Consider the following 22,848-nt stretch of genomic DNA (forward strand, 5'->3'; position numbering starts at 1 on the left):
CTCCTTCTCTGGAGATATTCAAAGCCCGCCTGGATGAAGTCCTGTGTAGATTGCTCTAGGAGAGCCTGCTCTAGCAGGGGGGTTGGACTAGATGATCTCCCGAGGTCCCTTCCAACCCTTGCGATTCTGTGATTCTGTGATGTATTGATACTGAATATCTGCAGCTTGCATTGCAGTCATGGTATTCTGTGCTGTTGGCATACTGTCAGAATCTTAGTGATTCCAAAGAACATGAAATTGGATACCTTTTTTTTTCCTGTCCTTGACATATCTTCAGCATATATCCTGAATATATACATATATATATATATATCTCCCCTACATATTATGTTTGCATTTACATCTCAATTCTGTTCTTAATTCTAAATGTTGCCTCCAGGAACTTCTGGCTTTCAATTATTAATACAGCTACTGAATTTAACTGTTATATCCCATACTTTCCATGTATTATTATTATTATTATTATTATTATTATTATTATTATGTTATGTTATTATTGATATTGTATTTCTCTGTCAATAATGGGACAAGTTTGGTTTTTTCAGGCTTGCTGGGGAAATTTTTGCTTGTATAAGCTGAAGAACTGGGTGTTCAAGACATTCATTAATCCCCAAACTATATTTTATATATTGGAATAATTTGAAAATTCTTAGTCTTTCATTTGTTACTTTGTTTTTAATATGCTATATCATATTACACCTCATTTACCTAATTGTATTTAATTTCCTTTTCTTTAATCCAGGGTTGGGAAGAAACTGTGGATGCTGCCGTTTCTTACTTGTTAAGAACTTGTTTGTCAAAGAGCTCTAAGGAACAGGCCCTGAGTCTCAGCAGCCAGTTGTGCATGCCCAAAGATACTAGCAGACTGAAGAAGAACATCACCCTCTTCTGTGATAGATTGGCCAAAGGTGGTCGCCTTTCCTTAAGTACAGACTCAGCCACTCAGCAAGCTGCTGTCATGCCAGGTGAGACATGAAGTGTATGTTCATAATTCAAAAGATGTATTTGTACATTAAAATTAAAAATTATGCACATTTGATTGTGTTAGCAGTTTGTTGTGTAAATCAAATGCTGCCTGTGTGGCTGACTAGTAGAATGAGTTAGGTAATAAGATAATTTTAAATCTAAATTTTATCTCAGTTTGATCACTTACTGCTGCTCTTACAGCATATGCACAGTAATGCAGCAAATGAACCCCACATGGTCATCTTTATGCCTTAAAAGCCTCATCATTTATTTCTTTGCGCTTTTCAATGGAATGTATGTATGTGTGCATTTCTAACAAAGTGAGGAGTGAAAAGTCCTAATTTCTTGGTAGAGAAATTATTACGGTTGCATTACTAGCCTTGTGGCATATGACTAATTTTTATGAAGTAGTGATAACACCGAATAAAAAAATCTGCAACTTTAGAAAATACTAGTTCACTGGGTGATATTTCACAGAAAGCATGAAATTAAAGATGCAACTAGTTAAAGTAGGTGTTGAATAATATTTCTCATTTGGAAAAGGAATGTAGAGAAGATTTCAGTGTTGCACAGTGATTTAAATGAATGTCATGGGATTATGATTTTTTTTCAAAAGAAATTTTATTCATGGCCTTTTCTATAATTATGCTTTTTTGTAAAGGTGTGGCTTTGCTCCCACTGTTTCTGTAGAGTCTGAAGCCCAGCATCTTTGTACTATTGCAAGACATTTTCTTCCTGCCTTTTTTCTCTAGTGAGCCAGGTACTCTTAATAAACATCACATACTCCTGCTGACTTGGAAAATTTTTTTTTCCCAGCTTTTTGCTGTGGGTTTGGGTTGGATGTTCACTCAGCTTCATAGTCTCCTAGACCACATAATATCACTATGGTCGTTGGAAAAGTATGTGTTGTATGCACACTTTGTGCTTAAAATTGGGAGTTTATTATTTTGTCTTCATGGGTGTTGTTTTTGATCAAGTTTGGAGTTGTGTTAGGGCAGTGTCTTGATTTTATGTATTTTGTTTTCTTACATCACAAAGAATAATTTTATTCCTGTTTAATGTAATCTGAATGGCCTGTGTAATGTTTCAGCAACTTGGAAGTCCTTGCTATTACTATGTACAGCCCTCTTTTGCATGTGCTACTTTAAACAATTCAGTAAAACAGCTGCAGACTGTGCAGTGGTAGAAACTATATATATATAATTTTTCCTCAGTGTTACATTATGCCAATATCTGAAGTGGACTGATCATCATGTGAAGTGAAGAAGTGAGCCAAAATAAGTGTGAAATTAGTCTTACAAATTTTTGTTAGTATTCCTTTGCAAGACTAAAATAGGTGTTAAGGGTATTTCATTTGTTGAACTTTGAAAAGATTATATAGGTGTTTTGAAAAGGTGTAAATCACTGCAGTTCATCTTTTTCCTCCTAAGCTAATAAGGTGAATTGATTTAATAGGGAAATTCACTTCTGCCTGTTCAATTGACTAGTGTTACTGAGCTCAGGGGACTATTCAATTTGGTAATGATTAATTCTCTTAGGAAAAGAGTAAAGTTTTTAAAAAATTGTAAATAAATGAGAAGAAATCTTGCTCTTGATGAAGGACCTTGGGAAAGCAGTCTGGTCATGCTCTTCATGTTGCATATGTAAAGACTAAAATTTAAAAAAATGTTAAACCCACTGTTTTCTATTACATGAGGCCAATATAACACCAAGAATGTACGAGTGATGTGCACCAGAGTAATTTTTACTGTTGTGGTACAGGTAGACAGTTATACTACCTCTCAAATAAAAATAATACAAGGAAGAAGTACATTACAAGCAAAACCTAAGATATTTGACTGTGGGCTGTTGGCCATGTATTGGTGATATGTGGGACCAGGATTCCTGTTTCACGACTAGTGAAAAATTAAGTACCTGTGAGGAGCTGGTTGAGACCTGGTATAGCAATGTCCCACCCAACGCAAACTGTTTTAGCTATACTGGAAATGCCCTTTGGCCATTATTTACATTAAAAAGAATTAAAATCTGTAATCCAAATACAGATTCCAAAATTATTTTACTTTCAAAATTGCTGACTCTAGTGTGTAGTCCTTTTGAATATCAAAGCACCTTTAATTAGGTAATAACTATGAGCTAATTGGGCTAACACTTCAGAGTCTCACAAAAAGGTATCATTTAAAGAAATCATAAACCCTAATATGACCTTCTTATTTTCACTAAGAGTTCAGCCTGAAGCCTTGATAAAAGGGTCTGTACATCCAGGCATTTACTCATTAACTGTTGAGAGAATATGGTTTTTGGAAAAGTACGGAAGAGCTTAAAAATAGGAAATTTCATCTTCATTTATGAGGCAGGCTGATTAGAGAGAAATACTTCTGCCAAATGCTTAGAATAGCATAGCATTTAAGTAGTTACTCTCTAGCAGGATGTGCTGGATGCTTTGAAACTGGGTGTTTGTCTTTGGACAGACTGGAGAAAACTGCAGGCTTTCTTGGGAGAATAAAGATTTCACTGAGGCTTTTTAAGCATGTTTGTCTTGTCACCTGTTTGGGTTTTCTGTGGCTATTTCTATGTTGGCAAGTAGCATGGTCCATTAGAAGCAGATCTGCCAGGGGGAAGTAATTTTGGCTAGCAACATGACTTCTACCATCTATGTGTTTCAGGGGGGGGTTGAGCTAACGCTGTTCCTGTCGGATGTACTGATCCTCCATTAGCAATTGGAGTGCTTTAGGTGCGTTCCTGGGATTCATCTGCCTGGTGAGATTCACTGAAAAGAAACAAGTTCACGTGTCTGAGACCACTCCTCAGTGTGAAAACAGTGCAGTTAGTGGGGATAATTTGCCTCACTCTTGATTCCAACTAAAAATACCAGTTCAGTCTACACTAGGAAGAAATTGAGAATGATGTCTTCAAAGGGAAAACAGTATACAAAATAGCTGTATGCTGTTGAGTAAAGATCTCTTTGATAATGCCTATAAAATAGAGGAACTCCTTCTCCCAGTCCTTAAAGGAGAGAACAAGAATAGGTAGAGGCGAATGAGGTAGAACTGTACCTGAAGGGGGAGATGGTGAGAACTGAATTTTTGTCCAAGAATTTATGGTTAAATATTGGGTGTTGATGGAGGGGGAAGTTCTTAAGGATATTTAAGCCAAGCCAAAGAGGGTCCTGTAATTGTTCAGTAGCGTAGCTGTCATTAGCTTGAGGATCTTGTTCAACGCCACTTTTCCTGAAGACCATTCTTTTTCTTTATGGTGGAAATGCCTTTTTCTATAGCAACCAGCTTTTTAAAATTTGCTTAAAAGTGCCTAGGACCCTTCTGGCATTGCAGATCTATAACAGTAAGCTGGATTTCTAGAAGCTATATTTAATATGTTTGAGATGGTGTACCCTGAAATAGAGAGAAACTGCCTGAAGCTACATTGAAAAGCTGATGATTATCTTTAAGTGTGCAACTATTTGAAAGATGCCTTCAGAAAATAGTTGTCAGCATTTGTAGTTAATCCAAGAGTATATGTTAGAGGTATGCCATGGCCTCTGCTGGGTCTGGTTTTGTTCATTATTTTCTTTAATGGCTTCAGTGATGGAATATGGAGCATGAATATTAAAATTGTGGGTTTGCAACAAGCTAGCAGTAGTTTCAAGCACATTGAAAGAGCAGTAACTCTGATCTTGATAAATTAGAGGAAGGATCTGAAGTCAGTAAGATAATGTTCACTTGAGATAAGTGCAAAGGATTCTAGCAAATAAGAATCAGACAAACTAAATATTGAGAAATAATTTCTTAAGCACTGTTGCTGTAGGAGAGACTCCTGGGGAGTTTGGTGGACCAGCAGCTGAATAGGTCAGCAATATGATCCTGTTAAAGGCAAATTCCAAATTTGGGATGTAGTCATATGACTTTAATGAGGAGATACGTTTATTTCTTTCTTTTTCATGAGAAAGATTTGGTTGAAATTACAGGGTAACACAATTTAAGAAAAACTTAGATGAATGGAATTCAGAGAAGAGCACAAAAATGATAAATTATTGAAACAATTTTGCTTTTTCTTTCTTCCGAGGGAAGAAGGAGGAAAAGGTTGAGGAGGGACACGATAGTTTTCCAGTATGTAAAATGTTCTTATAAGGATGATTAAAAGTTAATCAGAAACATTGTCTAAATACGCTTATAACTGTAAGCGACATCAGGCTATATCATGTACTGTGTTGCCTTTGGCAATGTGTAAATGGTTGAATGAGAAGAACGGTGAGGGGCTTAGGGAATGGTGCCAACCCAAAGTGTGGGTCAGTGCCAGGGAAGTGCTGGGGAAAGGTGCTGTAGACCACCCCAGTTGTCATGTATGGAGCTTAATGGGTGTGAGAATTTATAGCATAAATCTTGATTACCTGCAGTGAATTAATTCTGTAGCTTTTAAAGATTTCTTACAACATCTGTGTGTTTTGCAGGATTGCTTTGAAAACCTTAAGCGGTGTCAGCTGTGGCTGTTTGGAGACTTGTTTAGGTGTCAGTCCGATTGATTGGCAGATACTATTCAAAGTATTGCCTAACCTGTATGTTGGGTATCTTGGCTGCTTTCTGGCCAGAATGAGATCCTGTTTTCCTGTGGCAGTTACTGGTGTGCAAATGGCACCTGTATCCGGTCAACGCTTTGTTCAAGCAAGGATTTTTATTTTTATATTAGGACTTTAATTTTCTACTACTCCTTTTTGGGGGTTGGGGGGGGGTTTGTTTGTTTGTTTTTTAACTGGACTTCAATGATTTTTTTTTTTCTCTTTTTGTTTGGTTAGGAGATCTTTGTATTGTGCTTTAGCATGATTTACTTACATAGTTGAATATAACTGGAGCAGTAGGGAAACTACTATTTAACCTGAAAATCAGTTACTGAGTATTGGCATCACTGAAATCTGTGGAATGCCAAAGACTGTTGTCTCCTCAGGTCAACTGAATCTTCAGAACTTTCAGTTCTGAAGTTTATAAGGAAAAGCAGGATTATTTGGCATCCAGGAAATAGGATTTGCAAATAGTTTTGTGACAGTGTAATATTTAAGATTTATATAAAAGTAGAGCTAGAAGTCAAGCCAACTGCCCATCTAGTTTTCTCCTCTGTTGTGATGGGGTTCATGTATCTTAAACACCTTGGACAACGTTGAACAATATCTTGTGATAGCTTTTATGCTAGCTTAATGTCCTTGTAGGAAGGTTTTTCTAATATTCGATACATCATGTCTTTCCTGCAAATCAAACTGGTTTATTGTGATATTGAAGATGGAGGTGGCAATTAATAATGTTCTTTGTAATGTTTAAAGATTTGAAGATTTTTAGTATATCCCTTCAGTAACTTTTTCTTTCATACTAATTCTGACTAAATTATCTCTGTCAGTGATTTTCAATTCTTACCATTTGTTTTCCAAGATGGAATGCTTTTCCTTTTATCTATCGCAGGGAGTGTACCCTGCTATACTCTGCTCCATCTCAATCTCCAGACCCTTTCCTACACATTTGTTGCCTAACCGGATGTTTCACATTCTGTATTCATACATATGGTGTTACTTCCCTAAGCATGGTAGTATATATTTGACTTGACACTTTGTCTTCTTAGCTTTTTTAATTTATCAAGTTGATTGTAATTCTGTTTTGTATAATCATGATTCTATCATTCAGGTTATGAATAGGTAAATGCTAACTTTAAAGACAATGTTCTTTACTACATTAAGTGTGTATATATATATATGCATCCAGAATGTATTCAAGTCATGCTTTGGAAGACAAAAGTTTTTCCAGTTGTTTTTTTTTTTCTTGTGTAAACTTATAAAAGCCTCTTCTCAAAATCCTGTAGTGATATCTGTGAGTGCGTATCGCCCGTTTTGAGGCTGTGTTCTTAGCTGGAAAACCAGGATGCAACAGAATGTGTCATATTCCTTAAGGAAATCTCTGTTTACATACTACTAAACTTGAGGAGAATATCAGGACTAATTGAAAAAACATGTGGATTTGAGTTCCTGGAAGAGCAATATTGTTTTATATATATATTAGACACAAACATTGCTGCAAAGTTCTTTGAGTATACAGAGAGTGTACTATAAAGAAAGACTATAATTGTTTGATCTGAAAAAAAATAGGATTTTTGTTGCAAATTCCTCTCTTACACTGTTAATTATCAATTCTTCATTGGTTATTAGGGGAAAGAAATGAGCAGTATAACTCAGGTATTTTCAAACTTAATAGTGTGAACTTTAACACAGAACATCTTGAGAAATGTAGTGCCTGCCATTTTCACTCACACAGATTCCAGTCTCCCATCTGTCATGGTAATGTTATCTCAGTAGCAACCACAGTAATTTTTTGCCTGGAGAAGTTAGAATCATATCGTTTAAAATTATTCAAAAGTAATTTAGCAGCCTGAAGAGGGCACAGAAGTTAGCACTGAAGGTCAGACAATGCTTTTGAACTACCAGCAGATATTCTCAAAATCACTGGAGGCTGATGGATTACAGTTCGAAAAAGTTTCCTGTAACTTAAGTAGTGTGAGCCTGAGATCATGGTGCATTGACAGCTTTGTATAGCCCTCCATGCTGGTGCATAGATGTGACACAAATCCAGTGTTTATCTCCGCAGAAGACTACGATCCATCATGAAGTGTGATTCTCACCTAAGATACTTTCCCTATGTTTTCTGTAGCAATAAAATACTAAACTACTTTTTTCCCTTTTGCAACCCTTAAAATAATGCTTTTAGATATTTTTTTCTTATTTTAGTTTAAATATATTGGATATTCATAAAGCTTTTTAACAATGCTTATTAAATATATGTAAGGAAAAGTGAAAGTAGAGTTTTCTTTGCAAAGCTTGCAGGAAGTACCTGCAAGGATTTTGTACACCTGAAGATTGGGTGGTACTGATTGATGGAACTGGCAGTACACTGAGGTTAGTGGAAGCTGTCATTGACCAAATTAGATTCAGCAGTGTACCCATCTTTTTCAGACCGTTCCTCACTTGTTTCTGCTATTTCATGAGACAGTACCATTTACAAAAGTGTCTAGAGGACATCGGTAAGTATCTATGATCTCAGGAATCTAAACCATACTGAAAGCCCCTATTTCTTACTGCAAATCAGTTTGCTGAGCACTTTCTTTCTTAAAGGTATCCAGAGGCTTTTAAAGCACGTTTATAAAGCACTGCATGCCAATTGATTCCTATGGATTTGTTGGCTCAGGCCCTTAAATATGAAATTGACATTAACTCCCTTTAAGTGTTGCAATAAAAACTCAAAGTTATCTTTTCTAACTTCCTTAAAATCATATGGGTTTATCAATAAAGTACCTTGAAAGACTGATTCCCCCTGGAAGCAGGGTGTTTACTAAGAGTGAAAAAGTATTTTTTTTTTTTTTTAATATATGAGTTGATATATAAACCACTGAATTCTGCATTTAAACAGAGAGATAAGAGTTTTCTTACATTTGCTGGCTAAATTTATTTTTTATATATATATAAAGTATAGCTATGAAGCACTAAAGTATCACATTCATTAACCTTCATTTTCTTAAGTGCTCAGGGCAGGTTTATCTGATTCGAAAGTTAATGTATGTTTGCGTTTTAACAAGTATGTTTTTTTCTCTTGCCTTTAGAAACTGGGGTTCCTATACCCAGATAAACGTTTCTCTGTGGGAAGTTGTGTACTACTCGCATTGAAACCAAAATAGATTTATCATCACTGTATCAGGTTTTTTTCAAACTTCCCATACTTTTCTTACTGCCTCAAGGCAAACAAAAACTTGGTAAAATGTGTACTTTTATCTTCTCTCTGTAGTTCTTCCTTCTGGTAAGGCTACCACTATGGCTCTGATGTGTTTGGTTTTTCTTTTTCTTCTTTTATTTTTTTGCATTTCTCCTCTTTGCATTACGCTTTGTTGGTTTCCTTCTCCAAACTGTGCCCTTTGATGTCCATGCAACTATACGCACAGTTCCTTCACCATGATAGTTGGAGCAAGTAGCTCTATCACTAGAGCAATAAAAGGGTAGGAAGACCTTTTTCCTGGTAGCTGTCAATCCGGGTGGCCCAAAGCAGTAACTGCAGAGAAAATCCTGTGGATCTATCAGGCGATGAGATTTTCACAAGGTTTGACAAAGGCGGAATGGAGACTAAATCCATAAAAAGCGTGATCATTGTGTACTTCTGTATCCAATTTGTGCAGCTCTGCACGGCTGAGCTATTGAGCCAGTTTAAACATATCTTTCTTCTCTCCATCTAATTGCAGATGATAATCACATAAGAATGATAATAAGAACAAAGAAGTTGCCATAACTCTTACGGCCCCTGGCATTGTCACATACTCCTGTTACATTGTGTCATGCCAGCTAATAATGAGACATGATACGGTATATTATGGAACATGATACAGTGGTGCAACTTTAATGTGACTTCTAGTTCTCCATGTTTAAAATATGTCTGCAGAAATTTATCAGCTGTTCATGATGAACAGTTCTATTTCAATGTAAAAGCCTAGAAATAAGCAAATAGTAGTATGTCAGACATTTTAAACCAATTATTTGGGTTCTATTTTGGAGACTAAAATATGTCCCTTGCCCCATAAAGCTGATTTAATGAAAAGGAAGGGGAGTAGCAAATCTTTAGGGAGAATTTTGGGAGTGCTTACAGCAACAAGGTTTTGTGGTTGCTCAAGAAAATCTTAAGAACAGCTTGGTGGAGCCAGAAACATTGATTGTTTGGCTCTCTGATGTGAACCTTTACTCTTCGTAACTTCTTTCCATTGTAGTTTTCTTCACTCTTTAAAACTTTTATTTCCGTTGTTTTAGTAACTTAGGTTATTTATTTCTGTGGAAAGGAAAATTGATTTATACAGAAGTTAAGTGAGTTTCCCAAGGTCATACCATGAGCCAGTAACACCTGTGTATAAATAGAATTCAAATTGTAGTCTTGTGTTGTAGTTCCTACATACAGTTGGTTTTAGATGTTTTACTGTTAAAACACAGGTTACAGATCAATAGATTGTGGTGCGCCAGCTTGCCTGATTGTGGTGCACCAGCTTGCCTTGTGGCCTGTTCTTAGATCATTCTGCGTGGTTCAGGTGAAGACATTTTGAAATGGAAATCTGAATATCTGACGTGGGAAGAGAGTGAGGAAGAAAATCTGAGGTGGTCTTTAATGAATTCAGTCAAATTTCATCACTCTGATGGACTCAAATAATAGTTCTCCAACTGGTTAGTTTTCAGTGATTACATAAACAATGGTAAAGCATTGGAATTTTTTTTTTTAATTGAAAGGAAGGCACTGCTAGAAAGTACATATATTTTTTTTTTTCAGGACATTCCAAGATTCCAGTATTGTGAAAAGGAACAAAATAAGATGGAGGGGTAACAAGACCTATTTGTGTGCAGCGTTGTGAAAAGGTTTTTATTATGTTGTTGGGAAAATCTTCCCTTCTCAATTGATATTACAGCTGGCAAAAACCACAGAGTGAAGGAGTACAAAGGTTAAGAAGGCTAAAGCAATAACATTTTAAAAAAAATTAATAATTTAAAGAGGAATATGTCATGCATAATGAATAAAAAAGAAATCCCACTTGAGATTTGGGATTCATTCATTTGTTGTACTATGAAATTTAGTTGGCAGCACTGCAATTCCAACTTGCCTCATCTAAGTACAGTTAGGATCAACACATTAGTGCCTTGGTGTGTACAATCCTATTACTGACACTTTGCATTGAAATATTGAAATCCATTAAACTTTAATATGCCCTACTTAAGTATAAGTGGTCACAAATGATTCATAATGTTGAGGTAAGCTTTTGGTGAAAATAATTGTCAGTTGAAAGAATTTCCCCTAATGATCGTGCCTGTCACTGGGCTTTATTTTCTTTATTGTTTGAGTCCTTGAGAGACCACAACCAGAAATAAACTTCCAAAATCTGGACTAATAAGCTAATTGTTCAAAACTATGGAAAAGTGTACAGCCTCTGACCTTCCATTTTAGAAGAGTCACTAGTAGCAAGTAAAAAAGCAAAGGTAAAACCTAGATATTTTAAGAGGCTGTAACAAATAATGTAATCTATTTTTAAATAAACCCAAACTTTAATAATGTAGCATAATCCTTTTATTTAAGATGTGCTTACTAACAGGGAATCAGTCTTGTATGTCCAGTCATACTTTGGATTTCCACTTAACAGGTTTCCCTTAGTTCCTTTAAGTTTTGGTTTTCTGTGATGTTTCAAGGACAACCTGTATGATTGAGTGCCTTGGTACTCGTACATGAGCTGTAGGCATTTGAAGATCATAATTAACTCTGCAGTTTAGATGACATTACTTTTTCTTCCCAGTCCCTATCAAGACCAGCACAAAATTGCAGTGATTGTCTACTTTTCCTGAGTGCAACCATGACAAAGCATATCCATCCACAAAAACATACTGGGGGAGAGATATTGCAGAGGAATGAAGGGGGAGTCGTGTGGTGGAAAATAATTTCCAGGTCACCCCTCCTCTTTTAAATGCTGAACACAGGTTCTTTGGGAGCCTTTCCTTTTTTCCTTTTTTAAAAATATGTGTGTGCAACATTTCTTTTAAATTTATTATATTTCTTTTAATGTGATATATGGCTCAAGCCAGAATATGTCAAGGTTAATGGCTTATTCAGTTTATTCTGACTGGAAGTAGCATCCTTTAGTCAGCAGAGATGCAACTGTTTACACATCAGGAGATGTTGTGGCCGTTACTTCAGGTACCACAACCCATTTGTTTTGCATTTGCTACTATTCTTTGTTTTCTGGCACATTTAGTTTGAGTAAACCCAACTCTTCTTTTATGCTGCCATAAATTAGATGCATCTTAGCTGAAATTGTTAGTGTTGCACTATTCTAAACTGTTCTGAGCAAGTATGCCCAGAATGAGATAGTTATTAGCATGATTTTTCTTTTTGTTATCACTGAATTTGGCTTACAGCTTTTGAAGGGAAACAGTTACTCCATATTTTGTTTGGTCCTCAATTAAAAGAAAAAATTAAAATAACAATGATGGTATTAATGTTTTTTATTGATATTCAGGTCTTCTTAAAATGAAGTAAAGCTGTTTGTGTATGTGGGATTGATTTCATCATTTTTATTATGTAGGCAATGTAAGTAACATGTACGAGTGTGGAACTCTGGTGAATTAACAGTGCAAAACTGTATGTATATCACTAACACCACTTACAATGTATTTGCTATTCTGCGTTATTATGAAGGAGCCTAATAAATCTAAACCTAGTGAAAATTTCATATTTTGTACATGCAGAACTGATTTTTCAATTACTTCAGACTTTTTTAGGGCCTAATCCAAATCCTGATGAAATCTATGGGAGTTTTTCCATAGACTTCAGTAAGCTTTGGCTCAGGCCCCCAGTTTTCAATTTTTCAAATAGATTTGCCAAAAATCTGCAGAGAGCCAGGCACTTGGAAAGTTTTTACTTGCAACGTACAGCTGGTTTTGAGTTGCACACAGAAAAGTTCCCAAAGGTTTTTTTGAAGCAAAAAACAAAAAAGTAGTTTTTAAAGGTCTTATAACTTCAGTAGGTAAAAGACTGGCTTTAACATTTGAAGCAAAAATTGCCTTGAGTCTTAGTCTAAGCATGACAAATTCTATGCTAGAAGATTATTTTTAAAATGCATAACTACATGATAACAAAGCTTAAAATGGCAATCTTACTAAGTTTAGCTAAAATTTTCTTGGGTTCTGAGTTTCAGAGAGCCAGGGATGTCTGTCCTAATAATTTTTTTTTTTTTTTTTTTTTTTTTGCTACAATGGAAAACTATACAGCAATTAAAGAATAATTCCCCGAGGTTAACTGCAGCAATTTGAGAAAGCGCTCTTGCACTTCGGGGAACGTATTATACAGCCAGATCCATCTGGCGATGCGGGGTGGTTTTCACGGCCTCTGGGTGGTTGGATCACCGGACTTGGAGGTAGATGTGATTGGACAGGATGGGTTTTAGAGAGCATGGGGCATGGCCTGTGCCTCAGCAAGCATAGTTCATACCCTTGCATATCAGCCTGATATTAAAATAGTGGCATTTTAAGGTAGCATGTCGGGTTATGGATGGCAGTCAATGAGGTGTTGAATCTCTCTCAATTCCCCCCCCCCCCTTATTTTTTTGTTTTTCTGAGTGATCACCTCCAGCTCAGATAGGATGCAGATCTGTCTGCAGTAAAGCTTTTTAGTAGCTACCTTGTGAATTGCCATCTCATGGTCTTGCTGGCTTTTTTCTTAGGGAGAAAAAAGGTGACATCTTCCTGAATCTGAATTCCTAACAGTGTTACAAAGTTATGCATCATCAGTATTGAACTTGCAGATATTTTTTTTCTTAATTTTTAAAGAATTGAGAGCATTTTGGAAGACCAATCATGTTTATGACTGTTCTACTTCTTGTGAGCATTCGGCTGTCAGTCTACTCATGAAACTGGTATGGATAGTTCAGCTAGTGTTCATATGGTAAGTGAAGGTCCATAAATTTATGTTTCCCTAGCCCCATGTTTATTCAGATTCACCCATCTCTAATGCTTTGATCTGGTATTTGAGTTGGAAAATGTAATTAAATCAAACATGATGACACTGGCAGATTTGAAAATTCTTTGAAATAGTTTGGGTTTTTTTTTTCGAATTGTGTCACTGGCTGAACCACAGTGATGATAAGGGGGCAAGCAAATGTGAAAAACTACATAAACTTGAACCCCAAAGGTTTTGTTTTGATTCAGTTACGCTTTGAGGCAAAGATTTAGCTCACCCTCTGCTAATTAGAATGTTGCTAAAGCACTAATAAAATAACACATAGTTAAGTAAATAATGCTAAAGTACTTGTTCATAGGATTATAAAAACTTCCAGCAAACTGCTAAAAAACTGCAGTCTTGATAGTTTGATGTGATTAACGTGGTAGGCTGCATATCTGTTGGGTGTTTGCTGTGTATTATAAGTGCAAATACCACAGCAGGGGTGCGTTGCCAATAGCTCTCTGTCTTTTGATGAAAGATGCACTTTATTAATTCTGACCTTAACCAAAGCTTGACTGTGATTCCACTTGAAGAAAACTAGTTAACTGTAAATTAGAGATATCACTGAAAGGGGTATTACTTCAAAGTTGGGGTATGATTAGGGGGACGTTCCTCTGTATTAATCGAATTTCAATTTTAATGACCTACTGTCTCTATGTAACAATAAGCAGCTGTGCTACACTGTGTGTTTCAAAGAACATTTACTCAGCCTTTAAATTTACCAGTAGAGATCAAAGAGAAGGTCTGATGTATGTAGATGATGAAGGATGCCTCAATTCAAATGGATGGCTGAACAGAAATAGTGCAACTAGAGGGTAATAAATATTATGAACAACCTTTTTTATGTAAGTTATGTGGTGCTGAACTATATTAAGTTTTATAGCTGCACTGAGAAATCTTTCATGATTATCTTAAAACTGTATCAGAGTACTGATAAGCACGTGTTTCTTCTAGCACTTTTTTCAAATAAACTTTTCAGTCAAAACTGAGGGAGTTTTATGCAAAAATAATTGCTGGTGTCATTCTTGAAAGCAGCTTAGAGATAAATGGATGCTTGAATTACATATAGGAATTTGTGGAGAACATTTCAGAATAAGGTCTGGCTAAATGATCAGAATGTTTCCTTCCAATATTAAAATCTATTTAAATAGATATGAATTAGTAACTTTTGGTTTTTATCTTCTGTAAAATGAAGAGGGTTTCTTGTAACCAGAATACTCAGTATGGGTATTAGATTGCTGTTCAGGGGTACTTAAATGAAGTTATAAACTGACATTGTCATTTGAATCAGGTCATCGATAAAGCAGGCAATAATGTGACAGGAGTTACACAAGAGATTAAAGGTAGTGGAATAAATTATGCTAGATATCCTGTGTCTGATTACATTCTACCATAAATTGTTGAGAAGAAGGAAATCCTATAGAGTAATGTAAAGTACAATCCAGCCACATATGATGAGGTGATTAAAGAGCTTAAGGTCTAGCAAGGGCCATATCCCATGTTATAGAATTTTCCTATGCTGCTGTGATTCTATCCTAAAAGTCCTTCTGAAAGTAAGATGGGTTCTTATGGTGCCTGTGGCAGTAATTAATACTTTGCAGTATTTCTCAGTCTGAGAAGAACAAATTATCCAATTTCGCTTGATTATTTCATTTATTTAGTTATCAAGGGAAAAATGCTTGTTGTACAGTCTTAGAACAGATTTCTGAAATATTTCCAAATAAAAAGTACTGGTATCTGTGTCAAGAGAGCCTTTATTTTTGGTCATCTTTGCAGCACATTAAAAACAGTTTTGTCTTAGTTTAGTGTAAAATTGATTCTCATGTGGATAACTTGATTTTCTCTGGCTTTTGAATTGCATATACATGAGATCATTTTGGTGAGTGTAGTTACAGTGTATATTGTAAACCCTGTAAAGAAATATAAGAGGTGTTCAGTTAAACTGTTCATGGTTAGTCTACTCTGAATTTGGGTCTATGCTATGTAGAAGATATTCCTTCAAGTGTGTAGTTTGCGATTCACTGAAAAATAGGAAGCTTTCTGCAACACAACGTTGCCAAACCAAGAGAGCACTTCATTTCTTGATTCAAAGTGTTCCTTTTTAATGCAGCTATGCCACTTCAGCATCTATGAACATCAGTGATTGGTAAAGGGTGGTGAGGGAGTGAAAATTTTGCAGACCAGTGGTAAGGTTATGCTAAGGAGAGCTTTGGTACATCTGGCTCTTTGCTAAGATGAAAGAGAGATCTTTGTTGTGGATACTGTTTGATGATGTTGTAATATTTTTGGCAAGTCAACAGTTTACCTTGGTAGAATGAAAAAAGAAATAGTTATAGAGGTATATACTATTAAGACTTGCCATGGTAGGTTGAATTAGGAAATTATTGGCAGCCACAGCAGTCTGGTCCTTCTGAACAGTGAAATAATTTTCTTGATCAACAAGATAAGGGTGAAATCCTGACCCTATTGAAGTTGCTGGGAATTTTGCCATTGACTTAATTTAGTCAGGATTTCTCCTGTCTACTTGATAGTACGGTATGTTACTGTTTTATTCATATTCATGTAGTGATTGGTAAACTTCTGACTTAGCAGAACATGTGAGAGCAAACTCGGAAGCAGACTTCTTTTAAAAGTACCTTCAGAGTTTGAATTCACTTTAGGTGGGTCTTCCTTCAGTGTTTGGACAAAAAGGAAGGTACAGGAGATGTATTTTGGCTCATTGAAGATTTGGTATTAGTAGAAAGGAAAACACAAATACCCAATTATGTTCTGGGAGATAAAAAAAAAAAATAGAGGACTGTAAAAGCCTCGGTTTTTTCCTGTCACTTTGGTGCAATGAGGGCAGTGCTATCCTTTTGACTTCATGACAAGTATGGAGGGGTAAAAGTATAAAGAAAATATGAGAATTACATTTATTAATTTCTATTAATTCCTAATGAGCACCAAGTAGGAAACACTCAGCATGTAGTGTTAATAGCTGTACCAAATCCTTTGCAAAGGCTGACTTTAGTAACTGCCACAAAATGTGAACTTGAAATATTATATTTCCCCTAGTATCTTTTTTTGGTTGAAATTTTCAAATGAGGAGAAGCTAAGGATCTCTTGGGGAAGACAAGAAATACAAATAATTTCAATGTACATTGTTAATTACGGTTATAATTCTGCATTACATTTGATGCAACTCAAACACAAAGAATCTAATGATACATTATTGCTTACACCATAGGCTGTAACAGAGAAGGCCTGTTGTGTAATTTGTGCTTAACAAATTCAGCCATTTAGCTGGTGCACAAAAAATACCACAAGTGTTGGAGAGTTCACAGGATAAAATGTACGGTCTGCTGTAAGTAGCATTTCATGTTAGAGAAAGTGCAGATGCTGCTGCAAGATGTATTATATTTCCATAATCAGTGATAGATAACAAGAATTGTTTAACAATCCATATCCTTATGTGTGCACTTAAGCTATGGCAGATCGATAAAAAAGCATTAAGCCTGGTGCCAGCTGAAGATATTATACCTGCAGGCTATTTGACTACATAACGGAAACTAAATCTGGATTTCAGTAACTCTGTTTAGGCAAATCATTATCTAGACAATGTCTTTTCCAATTTCTTTTTTAGTTCTGGGTCATTTGGAAAGGGAAAGTCTATACTCAGTCAGTGGAGTTTCTTGTTTAGTATTTCTAACAATTTTTCTATGTATGAGGGAAGTATAGCTAGTGTCTTAACGTAAATGTTGTAGTGTTTCATAATAATTTAATCACTTTATCTTAAAGTTATTCCTGTCTATCCTAATCCGTCTGCGAAATGGTGGTTAGTTATACATAGAAGAAAACTTCATGAGCATGTGTTGAAATGACTGCTTAATTAAAATAAGCTTTCTGAAGTCTTTAAAATCCTATAATGTATTGTCATGTCCTCACAGAGTGCTGAGGGATGTGTTGTATTCTAGATACTGGTCTGGTTTCATAAATTTTACATGAGCAGGAAAGTACATGGACCTGTAGGGAACTGTTTGTTGAATATGAAATCACGAACAAAATTTGAAGTTTCAGAACTGCTCAGAGCTAAAAAAACTTTTTAAACATGATCAGAGTGGACACTGAATCCTCAACATGAACTCTCTTGTTCTCAAGACAGGCTACTATTGCTCTGCTTTACTTGGTACTGTAGACATGACCAAATGTGACAGAGAACACTTTTTTTAACCAATGAAATATATCCTTGGCCTTTGGTCATTCTCTGTAGGAAGTCACTAAGCTTATTTTATGGAGGGGAGCCAAGACAACTTACAGTGTGTTTCAGTCATTTTCAGTAGGCAAAAGAATCAGAATGCCACAGACATTCAGTGAGCTTGGCTGTACAACAAATTCTTTATAAGAACACAGACTTTTAAAGCAAGGAAATTAAATAGCATGTTGTTTACATAGTGGGATTTTTGGGGGGGGTATGTGGTTTATGGGGTTTTTGGTGGGTGTATGTTTTAACAGAAATTGTCTCCCATCAAGTTATTTCTTTTAATGATAGAATTCAGATCTTACTGATGTCAGGATGAATTTTGGTGCTGTCAGAGTGAAAGTTGATACCAAGTGAGACCAAAAAAAATCAGTCAAAAAAAAAAAATCGGTCAAAAAGATGCAACTGATTTTTCATACAAAATATTTCTGCTAGCTAACGATATAATGAGGATAATATTTGATAGTGTTTGTAGTCAATTTGACTCTAAAATATTTAGACGTATCACACAACTTCAGGTGTACCTTTGTGCCAGCACAGAGGAGATAATGAGGGCCAAAAAGTAGGATGATAGAATGAGCTTTTTATTTTGCTGAAGGCTCACATGACTGGCTTTAAAATAGCTGTGAAGCTGCAGCTTAAGATTCAGTTTTATCACTAGAGGAGAAATAAATATTTTTACTTTTAAAAAAGAGGTATGCGGGCATGGAACAATATTATAAAAATCAGTGAAAAGTAGCTCTAAACTTGTTTCCTCTCTTTTTTGCTTGATTTGTGTGATTGTGCAAAACAATTCACAAAATTGTCATTTAAATTAATTCCTCTCTCCAATTCCAGATTATTTGCCTAATACTTTTAGTATTATTTTGAATAGTATATTTGATCCATTAGTCTTTAGATTTTGTATAGCTTCCTTGCAGATGAGGTAGATGTTTCTAAATTATGTTTTATTTAAACTATGCATTCAGAGATTTATGTTTAATTTGACATAGACTTTCTTTAGCATGTACTAATGTTGTATAAAACCAAGAAAAATATGATTTGGAGGGGAAGTAGGGGCTACCCTTAACACACAACTTTCATTTTGTACTTCAGCAAATTTTAGGGTATCCAGCCACAGTTACAAAAGTAGCTTTTTTAAAATGAGTAACCCCTTGTCCCAGTCAGGCTACAAGATGATCACGAAAAACTAGAGGGTTGATTGAGGGAATTAAATAAGCTTAAGGCATAAAAGTAGCTGACTGAGAGCATCTCTGTATTCTACTTGCTCTGTCACTTACTTTATTTATCATCTTGGACAGTAGCAGCAATGTTAGCTTTTAAATAAGATGAAACAGAACAGTTAATCCTGTGCCTTCTTATATAAAAAGCCACTTTGTTTCAGACACAGTATTTTATTGTAAAAACAGACCTTGCTTTTTACCAAAAAAAGCAGTTTGGATTTGAACATAGTTCTCCCTAAATATCCATTATCTTCTGGTGGATGTAATTCATTTGATGACACTAGCCAAACTGTCTCTCCTTTCTCTCTGAAAAGTTCAGCGCCAAGGTTCTCCCCAGTTATTAGAGGTTTTTGGGAGCATCATTTCTCACACCTTCTTTGGTAGAAAAAGGTACTTGGCAGTTTTGTAAAGTCAGTTCTCTCTAAGGTTTGTCATGTAAAGCACACTAATCTCCTGACTATTTCTGAAAATAGTCGCAGAAGATGCTGTACAAAATGTTTGCTTCTATGAATTAAGCCCTTCATTCTTAAACAAAAAGAAAGATCCAAAGTAACCCCAGTAATAAACCATCCTTTTTATCTTTCAGTTGCATCATTTTCATAACATTTGAATGCTATTGATGTTAGTAGAATTGCTTGATTTACACAGATGGAGGTGTGGTACTAATGAAATAATTAAATTCTGTGCAGTCTGTAGAGTAAAATTTGCTGAATAGGCAGTTCTTAACAAAGGAAAAAAAATCTTGTCTGCAGGATAAGATGTATTTGAAGTATTATGTACAGTTCTGTGCTCATTTCCTCCAAATAAACTAGATTAATTGAATGTCATTATGATATTAAATGGACCCAAAGCTGCCTTTTTTTGGATTCCTCCTAAAATCAATCCCAGAAATTTCAACATCGTAAAAGGCTGAGCTAACACAAGGTGATACTTGGATTTATTCGGTCAGTGGAGTATATAGTAAATGAAGTATTAAATACTAGAGGGATTAAAGTAAATATAAATAATTTATGTTTCTTATTGCAGTATTGGAGCAAAGATAGGTTATTATAATTTGATTTGTTCTTAGCTCATAGCACACAAAAATCATAGTTGCTCATTAAGGAAAAGTGACTTTTTTAGAATAAACAAATACAATGTTACTAAGGTTTTTCACGTTATGGACAAATCTGATATTTGGGTACAATTGAAAAAGTAAAAAATTACAATACATGAAACCAGCATGCTATCCTTGATATAATTAACAGAAAAGCAAGTATTTTCAGCAAATGTTGCATTTCAAGTATGGAAGGGAACTACTGCGCTATCAAAAAAAGATAATTCTCTTTCTCTCTTATGAATACTTTGATTTCCTAGACAACTAGTGCCCAAAGGATCTATACGCTGTTTATCTTGGAAAGGCACCAAGTAGCTGTTTATTAGGTTTATTTCAGTAACATTAAAAGAGGATACTTGTATCCACGTTTTTTTCATCACTTGAGTTGCTTATTTCCAAGTAGTATCTGGAGATACAGAAGAACAGAGGCTAGTTCATTGTGCTCTTAAAAATACAATGTCTGATTACTTGTATTAAATTTCAGCACTTGGCATTTTTCATTTTATACTCCAGTGTCTCTCTAAATTTAAATTTAGTAAGTTTGCTTGCCAAGTACTTTTGGGAACCAGAATTGTCAGAACTAGAGTTTTAAGTGTTTACAATATCACTGCTGTTTTTTTAATGAAATATTTTCAATGATACTTTGGTCCCAGAATCTTTATGGTTTTTATTTTCCCTTGTGAACTAATGGTTTACTTCCTACAGCTGGTTAAAGTAGCCAGGTAGCCTATTTTTTGTGGTGTCTCATGTTCACTTTGAATGCTGTGAAAATATTGTTAGATAAATAAAGAATAGTAATTCATTAATGTCCTAATGATTAGATAACTACCTATAATTAGATAACAGATGATTGGATCATTTTATAATACTAATAGATAAATCTGTTTTGTCCTATATTCCCTATATCTTCTGTTTGGAGGGGTGGAGGTAAAGGGGGAAAGGAAGAAAGAAATTGCTGGTTCAGAAACTCCATCTCTGTGTTAGAATAAGGTAATTTAGTCCCATTCATAAATACAGTTGTTTACCTCCACGGTTTCTGTTCAGGGGTTGTTCAAAGCCCTTGCTCTTTTGGCAGTCAGAAACTTAATTTCAAGTAAAAATTAATTTATGATAAATTCCTTCTTGTTCTAAGAGTGTCTTTTATTTTGCCAGACACAAAGGATTTCTGGCCTAATTGTGTTATTGGTAAAGATCAGTTTGTTCCATTTTTAGTCCTCTTAGCTGAGCAAGACTGCTCATCTGCTCATGTGTCAGTAAGGTAGATGATTCCTATATGATCTTAGTAACCTTCAGCTGAATCTTTCCAGGTTTATTTAATCTGTCATGGACACAGCAACAAGAATTGAGCACAGTATTCCAGATGTTTTACCAGTGCCTTGTTCAATAGTGTTACTGCTTCCTTGATCCTTGTTTGGAACATTGTCAGGTGGATTTCAGAATTGCCTTCACCTTTTTCCTGGTCATCACACTGGTGCCTTTTTCTTTTATCATCCTGTGATCATTTCTGTGGGTTTTGTATCTTCTTCCATTTCCATAACACCACCATTTCTGATAATATTAATTCCTCTCATAATATTAAAGCAACTGCAATTGGTATTGAAATCTGATCTTGCTATTCTGTAGCTAAAATCTGACATTTTGTGTATTGAACTACTTCATAATCCTTTTCCAAATTGGCTGATTCTGTATACTACTCTTTCAGTCACCCATCATGATAGTGCTATGAATTATTACTCTACCACTTTTTTTTTCCTTTCTGAGCAACCTATATCCTTCAGTACCTATGTTTGAATTCCAGTTACTAGTCCACTGTCTTCTGTTATCCACATTACAACTGATATTGCATCTGATGTCAGTAGTTTTTGTTCCTGTATTCTCTTGCCCCAAATCATGCATTAGCATACATCTCAAATGCTTTTTTCTTTGATTTCACTCAGTTTCTGATCTGGATTAGGAATAAGCCCCTCATTAACTGTTTCTGTCTGGCTACTGTTCTATCAAGGCGGTCTCAAACATCCAAAAGACCCTGCATAACAAGGCCTCATACAGCAAATTGCATTATCTTTTATTTCATGTTCACAGCTGGGAAAAAAGTCCCGTTTTCACTAACCTGCATTACTGAGCTTCCTCTTGTTAAGAGACCGTAAGCAGTGTTTTGCTTAGGTCAATATGCCTCAATCTCCTTGAAGGTAAATAGTTTTCTATTCCTCTGAACCAGTCAAAGAATACTCACCTTGAAAATCTTGCAGTATGGTTGTCTGCCAGAACACTTTTGTAACTCACAGGTTAGAAAACTGCAAACCATGCATGAGCATTTACTGTCTCTCCAACATCTGACTGCAGGGAACGAGGACTTGCTCCTTCTTCACTAAAAACTCCAAAATCTGTGTATGTATACATACACATACAAATATATAGTGTCTATATATGTGTCTGCATGCTTGCATCTTCAGCTTGAAGAATGCTTCATATATGTGCTCCAGGAAATATAAGTGTTTCAAAGGGGAATAGGAGCAAAACATTTCTCTGAAGTTTTTAGAATGATGAATACCAGGAGGGTTTGGTATCAAGGTTACAGCAGTCAATTTTTGTCTGTGTCCTTTCGATGTGCACTAAAGAAAGGTTAGAGACTACGTAAAGACAATATGGTGAACATTTTTTTGACAAGCATGCTCCATAGATCCCAGGTGCCATGAACATTGACTTTCACATGCTCTCTTGGGGTGTGTTGGCAGATAAAAACCAGAACTGACAGTAGAAATTCATTTGAATACACTTTAGAAAAAATAATTA

The 22,848-nt window shown here is 35.5% G+C and overlaps 1 protein-coding gene across 1 annotated transcript in view; it reads left to right on the forward strand.

The window, feature by feature from the left end:
* Positions 1–22,848, forward strand: part of BBS9 (Bardet-Biedl syndrome 9) — a 241,649-nt gene that overhangs the window by 165,598 nt on the left and 53,203 nt on the right. The window contains exon 21 of the mRNA XM_035890841.1: positions 743–965. Within this exon, the coding sequence (XP_035746734.1) occupies positions 743–965 (223 nt within the window). The remainder of the gene's footprint in view (positions 1–742; positions 966–22,848) is intronic.

Source organism: Egretta garzetta, unplaced genomic scaffold, assembly GCF_000687185.1.
Source record: "Egretta garzetta isolate BGI_Z169 unplaced genomic scaffold, ASM68718v1 scaffold713, whole genome shotgun sequence".
In the NCBI taxonomy this organism is placed as follows: domain Eukaryota; kingdom Metazoa; phylum Chordata; class Aves; order Pelecaniformes; family Ardeidae; genus Egretta; species Egretta garzetta.